The 15,162-nt window shown below is 40.5% G+C and overlaps 1 protein-coding gene across 5 annotated transcripts in view; it reads left to right on the plus strand.

Annotated features, from left to right (window-relative positions):
• Nucleotides 1–15,162, plus strand: part of CDC42BPA (CDC42 binding protein kinase alpha) — a 459,430-nt gene that overhangs the window by 363,145 nt on the left and 81,123 nt on the right. For 2 of the 5 annotated variants that reach the window (XM_082251634.1, XM_082251637.1), the window contains exons 21-24: nt 587–663; nt 5,832–5,870; nt 9,195–9,314; nt 12,444–12,524. In XM_082251634.1, the coding sequence (XP_082107760.1) occupies nt 587–663; nt 5,832–5,870; nt 9,195–9,314; nt 12,444–12,524 (317 nt within the window). Of the gene's footprint in view, nt 1–586; nt 664–5,831; nt 5,916–9,194; nt 9,315–12,443; nt 12,525–15,162 lie in introns of all 5 variants that reach the window. The other 3 variants (XM_082251635.1, XM_082251636.1, XM_082251633.1) reach the window with 2 other exon arrangements.

Consider the following 15,162-nt stretch of genomic DNA (forward strand, 5'->3'; position numbering starts at 1 on the left):
CAACCTGTGAAGCTCTGGTGAACTCAATGCCCAAGAGGATTAAGGCAGTGTTGGAAAATAATGGTGGCCACACAAAATATTGACACTTTGGGCCCAATTTGGATATTTTAACTTAGGGGTGTACTCACTTTTGTTGCCAGCGGTTTAGACATTAATGGCTGTGTGTTAAGTTATTTTGAGAGGACAGCAAATTTAAACTGTTATACAAGCTGTACACTCTCTACTTTACATTGTAGCAAAGTGTAATTTCGTCAGTATTGTCACATGAAAAGGTATAATAAAATATTTACAAAAATGTGGGAGGTGTACTCACTTTTGTGAGGTAGAGTGTGTATATATACATATATATATGGTGTTCCTGGTTAACTTACTTTGCAGTTAGCTAACACATTCTACCTGGTTTGCCATTGCATAAAAAGCCAGGTCTTGGAAAGGGGGTTGAATTTCTGCCCGGGTTAATAATGATTTACCTGGTCACAGGAGTTGATTATGCTGTGTTCTGAATATTATCTTGCGGTATCCAGAGGCCTCTTCAGGAGGGTTTAAGGAATATTTAAAGGGGTATTGTGTGTGTTTTCTTGTCTAGGTGTCAAACATCAGGAATCCCAGAATTCATTCTTCGCATTTCTGAATGCACCTACCTCTGTGCTGGATCACTTTGAGGTAAGTGTACCCTATAGCTGGAATATGTAGATATTTCTTTAAAAATATATATAGTTTAGTTCTCTTTTCTTTGGTAAAAATATTCTTCTACTGATTTCCTGTACATGGGGCAGAGAGCGGTGTATGGTCAGGTACTTGTAATATAACAGGACTCCAGGTATGGATCCAGATCCTTGTAGGTGATTCTTGTGCAGCACTGTTCCCGTAGGGCTTGCTGTGTGACTTATTAGATCTCCTTCTGATTACCTGCAGACAGTCACTAGGGGATTTTTTTCACACATCCATCCTTACTCCTGTTTGCTTGTTACTCAAACAGTCCAGAGTATTTGGTTTTGTATTTATTGTGGAACTTGGATGGGAGAAGGGAATAGAGGGATACTCCAACTGAACTAGTGACAGTAGATAAGGACAACTCTCGCTTGGCCTCACTAGGTTATTTGTGGAAGCAGACACACTGCTTTAACCTTACTGCCACTTGTATGGAAGAATTAGGTCCTCTTGCTTTCTCTAGTAGCAGACTTGAAGCAACTACTTTATCTTCAGGACACTCCCTAGCATCCTCTTTACTGACACCCTTCCACTGACTCTTCTACTGAAGGGATGGCCCTCACATAACAGGCCCCATGACACAGATCTGTACTCACTCTAGGGAGAATTAGATCCTTTCCAGTGTCCCCCTTCAAGTCAGTTCTGCAGGACCTCTGGGTTCAGCTCCTCTCTAACATTCAGGCCCTCAGGTTGACTACCTGAGGCCGCATGGCAACTTCTACAGAAGAGGGGCAGCCGCCCCCTCCCTCCGTGACCCTGCTATTAAACCAAAGACCCCAAGCACATGTGCCCTTGGCATTTTTATAGCATCCCAGCATACACTGAGGCACTTTCCTCTCCCAATCACCAGGGCTGTAAAAATGCCTCTGCCCTTGGGTTTCCTCCCACTGTCCAATATGCCTCCCTATTTGAGCAGTGTGAAACATTTCAGACAAGCTGAGCTGCACCATGAGCAGGCCCTACCAATGGATCATGCTTTCTGGTGGGCAGAGAGCAATATAAATTTTTCCTGGCAAAAAGGCCAAGGTAAGCAGAAAGAACACCCATGAAATTTGATTGTGGTGCGGACCAAAAAAGGGTCCTGCGTGACTTTGGTCCGCATACAATGCAAATTCATGCAAATGTATGGCTGAATTTGCATCCCACAGACATTGCATGTGATTTGCAGAGCAGTGCGGTGCGAATCACATGTGATGTCTGACATTGCTATAGTGTGAACCGGCACTCAAAAGAGTTGAGATTATTAATCATATCTAGGCAAGACTCTTTCATCATCCTACAGGGGCAGTTCATTTTATTTACTTACCTGGCCTCCTTTTGGGTAAAACATGTGTCTGCCTTCAGCCAGGTATATGGCTCTGTGATGGTTAGTAGAAAAAATAAATCTATATGGTTGATGTAATTTGGCATTCTGAAGATCTATTTGTGCTTATATACTGTTATTCCCATTCCTCGACATGTGCTTTTGTTGTATTGGACCAGCTGCTGCATCATGACAGTGTAAATCTATGTTATATGTTGTATCCAGCACTCTGCTCTGTAAGCTGCATTGTATTGTACTGTATATCTGACTGTGTTTTTCCTAAAGAGTTCAGCTACAGCAAGGGCTCAGCCGATATGAAGATTTCCACTTGTGGCAGCACTGCAGCTCGTTAAAAGACCTTATTGAACTCCTTTTCGGAAGTTCCCATTTCTTAAGAGAATGTATGGGGTTTTTGTGTTTTTTTTTTTTTTTTTTTTTACTTTAGATAAAGAGATCAGATTGATGTGTATCTAAAGCTACAACCTTTTTTATTTTCTTGAGTTTTGGATATAGTGGGTGATGTAGGGGTTAGGACCCCTGTTAGATTTTTATTGCATTTTTCTAGTGGCAAGGAACACTGGATAGCTTTAATTAAAGCCATGAGTTGTTTTTTTTTTTTTGTTTTAAAAGCCATGAGTTTTTAAATAAAGTAGACAGCTCTATTTTCCCCAATGTGGATGGTCATTATAGAGACCCGTTTACAGGATAAAGCATTGAAGCACCACTCTACTTGTATAAAGTCCAGTATGAGATTTTATTTGTAATATGTATGCAGAGGCCAATGTCTTTTGAGGGTTGCAAAGGATCCCCTTCTTTAGGGCTATGGACATATAGGATAAATATAATCTGTGACTTATCTAACACAATGACATAAAAATAGTGTATATTCTGTATTTGTAAAAATGCTCAAATAAAAACAAGAAGAAGAAAAAAAAGTAAATCTGTGACGAAAGTCATAAGTTAATAAAAAATTGTTTGCATTTGTGTATAAATTATTATTTTTTAACCAGTTGAGGACACAAGACGTGTGTAGTACTTTTAGTTCTTCTACCCCCAAATCCAATTACTGGCAATTCTCAGCTTTGAAAATGAAGTTCAGAGTTGCTGTGTACATATAGTAGCTCTAGCAGCCCTTGCTGTCAAAATAACTGCCTGACTCCATGTTTATTAACACTGCTCAGACAAAATTGGAGAAACACAAAGTAACATTGTTACTTTTGTATCTATTCTTTCATTCATCTGCAGATCAAACGTGGCTTTGAGCTGCAGGTGAGGTTATTTAAAGCAACCTGTTTAAAAAAAGTTTGCCTATTCAACCCTTTATTACCCCTTAGTTTACCCTGATTTGGCCCTCATTATTAATCCTTTCCTGTTTTGTTCATTTCTAGTTTTTACTGACTAATATTTCATTTTTTTAAATTAACTGTCACAATTAAAAGTGCACAATTTAAGAAAAAAAAATGTTTTTTTTTTGATTTGTAAATAACTTTGCAATGTTTTGTACCAAAATCATAATTTTAGTTTTATTTTAAAGAGGACAATATATAAAAGCAACTGTAACAGTAACACATGAGCATTTTATAAATCTATATTTCTTTGTTTTTAGATTGTTAGGCAAGACACTAATATATTTCAATAGTCCTAAAGAAGGGGATCTGGCGAGCTTAAACATGTTGGTTTTCCCTTGATTACAAATAAGATTTAATTCCAGACTTTTTACAAATGAAGGGCGTTTTTATGTCTTTTCCTATTATTTTTATTTTTATTTCTGTCTGTGTCCCCACTGGGGAGATTAACTTTTTTTGATTGTCAGTGGGAAGTGATGGGAAAATGTCATCAGGACAGCAATAGAGGAGGAAGACTTTTAATTGGGACATCTGTTGAGATGACAACTGTCTTAAGAATTTACCTAACTTTGGGGACATTTTCTCACACTTTCTGTTGTGCCTATGGGACAGGAAGTATAGGGATAGCTCCCCAAATGGGATACATGCAGAAAAATAATAGAGATGGCTGGCATGATTTCTGGCAGGAGTTTTTTATGGTTTTATTTGTTTTTTTTTTGATCAGATAAAACAAAGCACTTCCAATAGTATATATTTTTCTGACTGAAAGGACGCAAATTGAAGAAGTTCATTATCAGGGTTTACATACACTTTACTGGAATGAAAATTTATTATATATGTCTGTATATATATATATTAGGGATCGACTGATTATCGGCACCACTGATATATCAGGGGCCGATATGCACTTTCCCTGATATATCGGAATTGGCCCCTGAGGTTACCGATATTGCCGATATTTCGGGAAAGTGCAGCTAAAGCCATCACCCCGGCACCGGTGTCCATAGCCGACGCTCTGCTGTCATTCCAAGGAGCGGGAGGGGACGTTCCCCCCAACCCCCAGCGGCTCGCCCGGGTCTCCCGTCCCACCCAACCCACTTGCCCTTTTGAATGCTTTTCAGTGCTGAGGAGGGGTTTTAGACCCCCAGATCCCTCCACAAGGAGTACCTATAAAAAAAAAAAAAAAAATGTACATGTCCGAAAATATCGGCTGATATCCGATGACCAAAATATCGGTATCGGCATTAAAACAAACTATATTGGTCGATCTAGCTCCAGCCCCCCCCCCCCCCATGTAAAAATGAAAAGCCGGCAGCTACACGTGCTCTAGCTGCTGACGTTTTTATATTAGGACACTTACCTGTCCTGGAATCCAGCGATGTCGGCACCCCAGCTGATGTTTCCTTCGGCTTTCGGGTGCGCATGCGCGAAACGCATTGCACTTTCTGAATAGCCTGGCGGCAGGGAAGGGGGCCAAACTTCTTATGGACCTCGTAGCAGCGAGGTTCAAGGGAAGGGAGTACGGGTACCTGTCAAAGGTGGCAAATGTGGCACTGAATGGGGTGAGGCTTCAGATAAGCGGAGCTTCCACTTTTGGGTGGAAGTCTGCTTTTAAGTAATCTCCCGATCTCTGTTTGTTTCAGATCAGACACTTAAACAGTATTAGCCCCAAAACCAAAAAATTTAATATATTGCAGCTTACCAATCATTTTCTTTTTTTAGGCCTTTTCCCTCTGTTTATCACCTAGTGATCGCCAGATCACTAGGTGGCCACAATATTACTGACCACAGTAATATACCTCCTGTATTAAAGTGACCCCACTCTGGATGATGGAGTACCTTTTATACTGCAGCATTATTAATGAGGGGAGAGTGTTAGATGGACTAGCAGATTTAGATACACTAACAAATAGAAGCTGCACTCAAGCTAACAAATAATAAGCAGTTACAGCAACTTTTCTTTCTTTTTGAGATAAAGGTTTTACACAAATAAAAAAAGCTGATCATTGTAAGTACTCCTGTCAGTGGTGAATGGTTTGTTTCAACCCTCTAACTGCTGCATCTCCAGAACAGCTTGACTGTTGAAAAATAACAAACTTATCGGCTGGATCACCAGGCAAAAATAAAGTCTAAAAAAAAGAAAGCTAATGCAGTGGTCATGTCTAAGAATTGGTAAGCTGCAATATAATAAATGTTTGCTTTTGGCTTTAATACCTCCTTAAAGCTGGAGAGAGCCAGGAGACTAGTATTTCAGAAGCTCAGCAACAGCAGCCTTTGTATTATTTTCGGTTTAGGATTAATTTAGAAGATCTCAGTGTTCTTGTCATTGTTATCTGACCTGTTTAAAACACATGCTTCCTTGCTGTACATTCTCTGTGTTGTGGCAGCGTGATGCAGCTGCAGCGTTAGTATGTGTGTCAGCGCTGCGTGTGAGCGGTGAGTGTGTGTAACCTGTCTCCTCTCTCTTGAAGCGATCTCCATCCTGCAACCCGGCCAGTAGAGGCAGACGTGTAAGAGGCTGTCTTGCTTTGTGTGCTCCCCCTTTTCTGCCTGTGGTATAAATGTCTTTGTTTTACAAGGGTCATGTCAGGCTTTTTCTGCCTGCTGCATGCTGGCTGGCTGCATTCCTGCTCCGCTTTCTGTTTTGCATAACCCAATCCAAGGGAATCGCTACCATTACACAGTGACCTGCACTGCTGGCTTGTTTTCTGAGGCAGGGATCACTCTCACTCTCAGGATGCATTCTGGCAAAGCTACATATTTATCAAACAGAACTGCTTTTTTTTCTGCTTGGGTGGGAAGAAAGGCAAAACACAGGCCATGCTTTGGAAACCCAGTGGTGTTGGAGGTATTTAAGCAATAAACATAATGCTGTGAGGTGTTATGTTTAGAGGGACCCTGTCAGAGACAATACTGTCACAGCCAAGGCTTCAATCCTGTGTCTGAAGGGTGGGGGGGCTGATGTTTCCAGACTACCATAGGTGCTACTAGCTCCAGGGTAGATCAGATAAGTGGTTAAAGTATTTACATATCATCACAAGCAATAAAAAAGCTTTAAAACAAGCCATCACTGACCTCTCTAGATGCTTGTACTGTGAAGTCATTTATTCTCTAAGATTATAGCAGACCTTCCGGCCCTTTCACACCAGTGTTCTTTCCTATCCATAAACAGATCCTCTGCTGAATTGTAGCTGAACAGTACAGATTTTAATTTTTTTTTTTCATCCATGTCCATTCAGTTTTTCCCTCCCGGGGCGTAACAGACCCATATTACATAGTTACATAGTTAGTTACATACTGTAGTTAGTCAGGTTGAAAAAAAGACACAAGTCCATCCAGTTCAACCAAAAATAAAAACAGTATTGAAAACCCAACCATACAATCCCATATACACAATCCTATACCCGCTGTTGATCCAGAGGAAGGTGAAAATAAACCCCAGCAAAGCATGATCCAATTTGCTACAGCAGGGAAAAAAAATCCTTCCTGATCTCCCGAGAGGCAATCGGATATTCCACCAATCAACTTTACCTTAAAAAAATTTCAGTACCCATTTATATTACGTACACCTAGGAAAGAATCCAGGCCTTTTTTATTTAGTTAGCTAGCCAGAACCACCTCTGGAGGGAGTCTATTCCAGATTTTCACAGCTCTAAGGCTGGCCATACATGTTCAACTTTTGTTGTACAATTTTCTGTTAGATTTACCACAAACCACATAATATGAGGTCAAAGCTAAACAACACTTTCACTTGTATCTAATTAGGCAAGCCTTTGTACTACATAGTTGAAGGTAAATTTCAAGAAAATTGTACAGAAAATTGTATCGTGTATGGCCAGCCTTACAGTGAAGAAACCTTTCTGTATTTGGAGACGAATCTGTTTTCCTTTAGACTTAAAGAGTGCCCCCTTGTCCTCTGTGTTGACCTTAAAGTGAACAACTCAACACCAAGTTCACTATAAGGATCTCCTATGTATTTATACATGTTGATCATATCCCCCCTTAATCTCCTCTTCTCAAGAGAGAATAAATTCAGTTCCTCTAATCTTTTCTCATAGCTGAGGTCCTCCATGCCTCTTATCAGTTTGGTTGCCCTTCTCTGCACTTTCTCCAGTTCCCCAATATCCTTTTTAAGAACCGGTGCCCAAAACTGAACTGCATATTCCAGATGAGGTCTATGTGGAGGCGGGTATAAACGGAGTTGCGTCTGTTTACAGCAAACTACTTTCTATCTGTCATAGTTCTGTCCAAAAAACATAAAAGCAGACCCATTTCGTTTTTTTTCCTTATAGACCTAGAAGGACACCAAAGAAATCGAATGTAGATGAATGTGCATTTATTTATATCTGCCTGCCCATAGACTAACAAAGATCATCTGTTCATATCTGACCAAAAAACTGACATGCAAATCTGGTCAGACCACAGTGTGAAAGTCAGTTTCAGTTTTTTTTTTTTTTTAACAAAAAATCTCGTGTGTTTAGAGGGCTGCCAATATTCTTTTGCAATAGAAGATCATACAAAAAGAGCTAAGATTTCAGTTCCTCTGTTGTGAAATTTGAAAATGATTTTTTTCCCAATGCCTTTGGCTACAGAGGTGAATGGAAGCAGGTTTTAAAGTGCTTTTACTGCGTTTTTAGAATATGTAAATACATTAGTGTGTATAGTCAGCACGTGTTGACTTTAACTTTTCTGGAAAAATCTTGGCTGCTAGTCTGGGATGGGGGTCTTGGCTGTGCCAGCCTTTTATACTTACGTTGGTCCTGGGTGGCTCTATACTGCCTGTAACTATGGCAAACACAGCAGGTTAAAGAAGTCTTAGGTGTCACTAGCTCAGTTGTCATTCTGCATCCCAGAACACCTTTGTTATCCTGGCCACACAAACACTTGACAATTTTAAGGAAGCTTCTATCACTTTTATTCAGATTTCAACTGTGAAAACAACCACACAAATCCAAAGCCTGTACACAGGCTTTGGATTTGTGTGATTGTTTTCACAGTTGAAATCTGAATAAAAGTGATAGAAGCTGCCTTAAAATTCTTAGACATGGAACTGACCCCTTGTGGTTTTAATAGACTCCAATTTTCTGGGAGGACTTTACAGAAGATTTTGGAGTGTTTGGGTTGGAAATTGTGCCTCATGGAGCCCAAAGATATTTTTGAGGTCAGGTACTGATTAAGAAGACGGCCTGGCTTGCAATCAGCATTCCATTTAATCCCAAATGTGTTTAGCAGGGTTGAAGTCAGTGCTCTGCGCAGGCCATTTGAGTTCCTTCTCACCAAACTCATCAAATCATGTCTTTATGGAACAGAAAAAGTCCTTTCCCATCACACAGGTGTAAGGGCACAGTTGCAAGATTAACAGTACCTTTTCATGGAAACACCTAAACATAATAATTTGATGGGGTGTCCACAACTTTTGGCCATGTGTATGTAGGTAGGGCATTTACAGAACACATTTACAGTCTAATTGCAAGAAAATGGCTGCCTGCTTTCTACTAAACATTTTCGGTTACCTTCACAGTAACTTTCACCTTTGCTGGGGTCCTCCCCTCTTTCACATATAGCATACTAGTCCAGATCCAGTGTGGGTTTGTGTTCTAAGCTCTGTTTTTGTCACAAAGCTTTGCTTAAACTGCTTTATTTTATGTTGGTTTGCTTTTAGGTTTGATCTTTACATACACTCGACATGCAGAGGGCTCACCTTCATGACTCGGCCATTCTATAATTTGCAGGAGTTAGGATACCTCTTTATACTTGTGTTGCGCTCATCCCTTTTATAATTACAGATAGAGAGAACACAGTCTCAGATTCTGAAGTCTGCTTTCTGTTTGTAGATGGATTCAGTCGACAACTTTACCCTGTCTAATACGCCGTCACGTGACGAGGATGCGAAATCTCAGGTCATATCGCGCTCCAGGTCGCCGTCAACTATGAGTGACATTGAGCCTGGTGAGGTAAGACAACCTAAACCAACACATAATAATCTTTTTAAACAGGAGACTTTTAGGAACATTAACCAGGACCCCTCTGTGCAGTACCACTGATCCACGGCTCCTGCCTTTTGTTTAGACAGACAGACAGTCATCTGCAATTACAGTTTACCAGTAGCCCTGCTTGCTGGTAAAATCTGGTAATAAAGTGCAAACTTAAAATACAGTGATTTCTGTTTTTGTGGTCGGACAAATATATGAAATACAGTAGAACACTTTAAAATTGTATAAAGGATAGCTGCGTTTTCATTTGCCAATGTTCCTGCAGGCTGTCCAAAAGTGGGACTCTTAAGTTAACTTAGTATGCTTTGCACCACATTGGGGCCTGCAGCCTCCTGAATTTGGAACCTGTTGTGCTGCTAAAGATGCTTTTTTAGCCAACACCAAAGAGAGCCTGAGCATTAGGCTGAAAAAAACAACCTTTATCCCAAAAGCTCCCTCTAGTGGTCAACAGCCTGTATCCCAAGAGCAACCTCTAGTGCTCAACAGCCTGTATCCCAAGAGCAACCTGTGGTTGACAGCCTGTATCCCAGGAGCTCACTCTTTTGTTGAACAGCCTGTCTCCAAATAGCCCCCTCAATTGCTGAAAAATCTGGACCAAAAGAGTAATAAGGCCCCCACTGAGCTCATTTTAGCTGGTTTATCATTGGCCTTCGAAATTTGCCCAGTGTATGGCCAGCTTTGCAACTAAATGTGTACAACACTCTATAATCCCTATGTCCTAACTTTAATATCTGCTAGCCAAAGCAATAGATATCTGTCCAATTAGTGAGAAAATATAAACACGAAATGTAAACACAAAAGATACATATACATAAAATTCCCCACATGCTGGAGCAAAAAAATCTATCAATGTGCAAATAAATATAAATATCAAATTCATATATATATATACACACACACACACACACACCAAACAGACCCACGCTACTGATCTCTATAGTGGCAGCTGCTGTGTAAAACCCAATCAATATTTTTATAATTATTAAACCTCAGTACACAACGCTCAAATTGTGTTATCCTGGTGCTACTATCTTCTATTAATCAACCACGTGAAACAGCAAAATTCATCATGTTTCACATGGGTGATTATTGTAGATAATCGCACCAGGATAACAAAATTTGAGCGCTGTGTACTGAGGTTTAATAATCCAATTCATATACATGCACCTAAAAATTCCCTGTGGGCAGAACAGTAGCTCATTCCATAAATGTCCATATAGTACATCAAATGCATAAAAAAGTAAATATATAATTCAGGTCAATTTGCAAAATGCAAATACTGTATATCGTATAGATAATAAAGTGCAATTCTTCAAAATGTGTTTTTTTCAGCATGCTGTTAAAGTGATGGCAAAAACACCAAATGACTGGCGCATCAAACAAAATCTTCTTTAGGTGTCCATAAACATGCAAACTGTGTGAACAATCCACCCCTTTGATCAAGGCTTATATATTTGCTTTTTTCCCCACAGATAGATTGCACAGATATTAGAGTTAGGACACAGATTATAGAGTGCTGCACAGATTTAGTTGTTGTTTGGGAGTGTATTGTTGTGATTCACATGTTTGTGCTAGCAGCTGTGTAGGTGGTAGGATTAAGTCATATATTGCTGCACGTGAACACTCAGTATATTGTATATACTATGGCGATCTTAAACACACTGACGTCTTTCAAGTCCAACTCCAGGAAGCTATAAAATTATTAAGTTATGCTTTACCATGGAGCTGCGCCTGCACTGCAATGGTTAACTGCCCATTTTGTCTAGGGAGAAGATTCTTACATTACATTCTTACATTACCTGATTCTCCACTCCTCCATCATATGGCACTTTCCCACAATCCAGTGGTGGACTGTCCCTCATCTTCCTCACATCCAGTGCAGGGCCATTGACCCTGTATTGGTCTTGACGACATCAGGACTTTGAAGGGTTGGACCATGGGGGGCGCTCTCCCACAATCCAGTGGTGGACTGTCCCTCATCTTCCTCACATCCAGTGCAAGGCCATTGACCCTGTATTGGTCTTGACTACATCAGGATCTTAGAGGTTTGGACCATGGGTGGGGGGGGGGGGGGGGGGGGCTAGACACTCTGAGAGAGGACCGGTCTAGCAGCAACGAGGAACGGGTAAGTAAATTTGCTCTTCTGTGTCCACTAGACCTAAACAAGCAATTAACCCTTGTGGTGCAGGTACAACTCCACTGCAAAGGATAATTTTACAGTTTCCTGGAGTTGAACTTTCAGTAAAGTAAAGGGTCCTACTTAGGGTTTCTGGGCAGCTTGAAGGGTCAGAGATGATTAAAGCTGGTCATACGTGGTTCAATTTTATATTCAGCCAGCCAACTGAAAGAAAATACCTGAACCAATTCCTCCATTCACTCATATGAGGTGGGTGCAGGAAGGAATCCTCCCCACTGTGTCATTGTATTCTGACTCCCCTGCCATCAGAATAGACTGATCAGCGCTGCAGCCAATTGAAGAAAAAATTTCCTACACCAAATACATTAAAAACCAATCGATCAATAGATCGACTTTTCATGATCAGGAAGAGCCATACATGGATCAAAATTCAGCCGGTTCCTGCTGAACCAGACAAGTTTTGATCCATGTATCTGTACTGAGTGTGCCATTATCCTTCAGTGAGATGCAGGACATCTCCCAATACAATAAAGAATGAAAGAAGTGTTTAAAAGGAAAAATGTTTGCATTGCCCAATCACATTCTTCCTATCATTTTTCAGTCTGTTAATTTCCATGGCACCTTTGCTGTCAGACACTTTGGGCAATTTTTTTTAAAAGTGCCGAAGACAAGTTCTATCTCAACTGGTGCCTTTGCCCATAACAACCAATCACCGTCTGCATTTCATTGTTTCCCCACAGCTTACAAAATTTAAATTTAAAAGCTGATTGGCTGCTCAAGGCAACTGCTCCAGTTGAAACAAAGTCTATCTCAGACACCTTTTAATAATTCCCCCCTTTGATAAATGGTGTGCTTTGACATTGTGCAGCCCCTTCACCGTGTAGATTGCTGCAGGTTATATCTGATCGTTGTATTGTTATTCTATCATAATTCTCTCTCCTTCCACCCTACAGACTACAGATCACCCTCCACGTCCAGTACAGACACCAACATTTAGGGCTTCATACCTGAGCTCGGGCTCCTCCACACCTAAGGTAAAAGGACATTGGGAAACTCCAGCAAAAGCCTATGCATAGCAACATCTGGCTTCTAGTATAAAACTTTCTGCAAGAGAAATTCTCTATATTTTAGTGTTCTGTCCTCGCTACACATTTCCCTGTGTGTAACTTCACATGCAGCTAAACCCTCCTATTCTGCATTAAGCCAGACTGAGTGTAATGTTGAAGCTTTATTAACAAAACCGGGTGGGGTGAAAGTATTAGGAAAATACAGATAAAAGTACATATAATCAGTATATATAATATACAGAAACTACAATAGACAGGCTGTGCATGGAAGTAAATGATTCATTCCAGCGATGCTGCCGTTAGTAGATGTAAAGAGATACAAGTTCCAATCCAACATGTGCTCTAATAGCTGGTTCCTTCTCTCTAGTCTCTAAGATGGAGTCTGAGCTCCTAGGATGAACCTGTTTTCTTAGACTGAAGGATAATGGGAACTTTTATTAAAGCTGAACAGTTTCTAGTTTCCAAAACTGTACATTTACCACCGGCTCCATCTTGTGGTCAAATCTGATATTGCAGGCAAAACAACTTAAAGAACATCCTGCTAGAGTCAGACCACATGGCAACTAAGTCGTTTCTTGCTCTTGTTTTCTAGCCTGCTCTGACGTGATTTAGGTAAAAGGTCTAAAGGACCTGATACATCAAGTGCTAGCACATTGAATGCTTTTTTTTTTATTGTTCAGCATTGCCTCTTATTTATCAGTTCATTTTTTAGAATTTCTTGAAGACAAACACCAGGCAGTTATACAAGGTTTAGATGAATGCAGCTCTTTATTCTTTAATACATTATAAAATGTATTTTCTTTATATCCAAACTGTGTAAGCACCTGCATTTAACCACTTACTGACCACCCCATAGCAGATTTACTGCTACAGAGTGGCTCTCCTGTGCAGGATCACCCATATATACATGATTCTGCACTTCCGCCTACAGGGGGAGCATGCTCACCGCCGGCGTGCCCCTTCTGCTGTGGGCATTCACAGCAGAAGCCGGTTTGTGGGTGCTGGACACTGGATGTCTGCCAACACCTGCCGATCATTGTTAAAACACATAGAATGGAGATCTGCCTATATAAACAAAGCAGATTTCCCTTCTGATGGGGGAAGGGATGGATTTTATGTTCCTGCAAAGCAGGGATTAAAGTCCATCTCTTCCCTTAGTAAAAGCAGCACACACAGTACACAAAAACACTGGCTAGGCACACAGTTATTCCTTTGATCACCTCTGATGTTAACCCCTTCCCAGCCAGTGTCATTAGTAGTGACAGTGCATAATATTAGCACTGATCCCTGTATTAGTGTCACTGGTTCCCAAAAAGTGTCAATTAGTGTCTGATTGTCTGCCAAAATATTGCATTTACACTGTAAGTCGCTGATCGCCGCTAATACAAGTATGGAAAAATTTCCAATATTTCCCATAGTTTGTATAAGCTATAACTTTTCCACAAACCAATTAATATACTCTTATTGGAATTTTGTTTACCAAGCATATGTAGCAAAATACACATTGCTCTAAATTTATGAAGAAATTTGATTTTCAACATTTTTTTATTGGATGTGTTTTATAGCACTAAATAAAAAATATATAAATATTTTTTTCAAAATTGTCGGAATCTTTTTGTTTATAAGGCAAAAAAATAAAAAAAACAGCAGAGGTGATCAAATACCACCAAAAGAAAGCTCTATTGGTGGGCAAAAAAAATGACATAAATGTAATTTATGTACAGTGTCGAATAACTGTGCAATTGTCAGTTAAGGTAATGCAGTGCCACATCACAAAAAAAATGGCCTGGTCATAAATTTTCTGGAGGTGAAGGGGTTAACCTGGTATCAGCTTCTTGCCTTCATCATACAGCAGAGCTCAGACTGGGAGAGGAAAAAAGCAGCATAAGGAGCCACTCCATTGTGCTTCAGTTAGCATGTGCTAACAAGACTTATGCTCTTTTTACTTTTGTGACAGAACCCACTGTCACTGTGTGTTTTGGAGGGGACTGTGCGCAAGCCTCCTACCGACAGACTATGGGCCAGAAGATACTGGAGTTTGGCACTGCAGCCTTTTGACTTTACCATCCACTACTGCCCTGGGAAGCAAAACGGCAATGCCGACAAATTATCCAGGCAAACAGACATTGACTCTTTGGAATTTGTTACCCGACTAACTCAGGCACAGACCAGTTGGAGGTCTAGTACCTGGTTAGTCTACCTTTGGGGGGAAGAGATGTGACGGTACTAGCCGTCACTATGGGTGACGGATCACCCTGTCCCTGGATTGTAAACCCCTTTGTGTCATTTTCTTATGAGTTTGGGACATTGCATTTTATTTTCCCTTTATTCATCCTCTGAACAACTGACTCATGGCATTGAGTTAATGTAATGTAATGTTACAACCCATCCCCCCCCCCCCTCCTGTTTCTGTGTCTAAGTGTGTGGATTCATGGCAGACAATGGTCTGAGTTGGAGACATCTGTCCACAGGGGGTGTGTATTAAGACTGCTTGTTTCAAATGTACAAATGTTCAGTTCTCATTGGTTGGTCTATGTTCCCTTCCCCCCCCACTTCTGTGGCAAGGCTAAGGGGAGTTTCCCTAACTGTATGTAAAACTGTGTCT

This window comes from Pelophylax lessonae (assembly GCF_965119305.1).
Source record: "Pelophylax lessonae genome assembly, chromosome: 3".
NCBI classification, from domain to species: domain Eukaryota; kingdom Metazoa; phylum Chordata; class Amphibia; order Anura; family Ranidae; genus Pelophylax; species Pelophylax lessonae.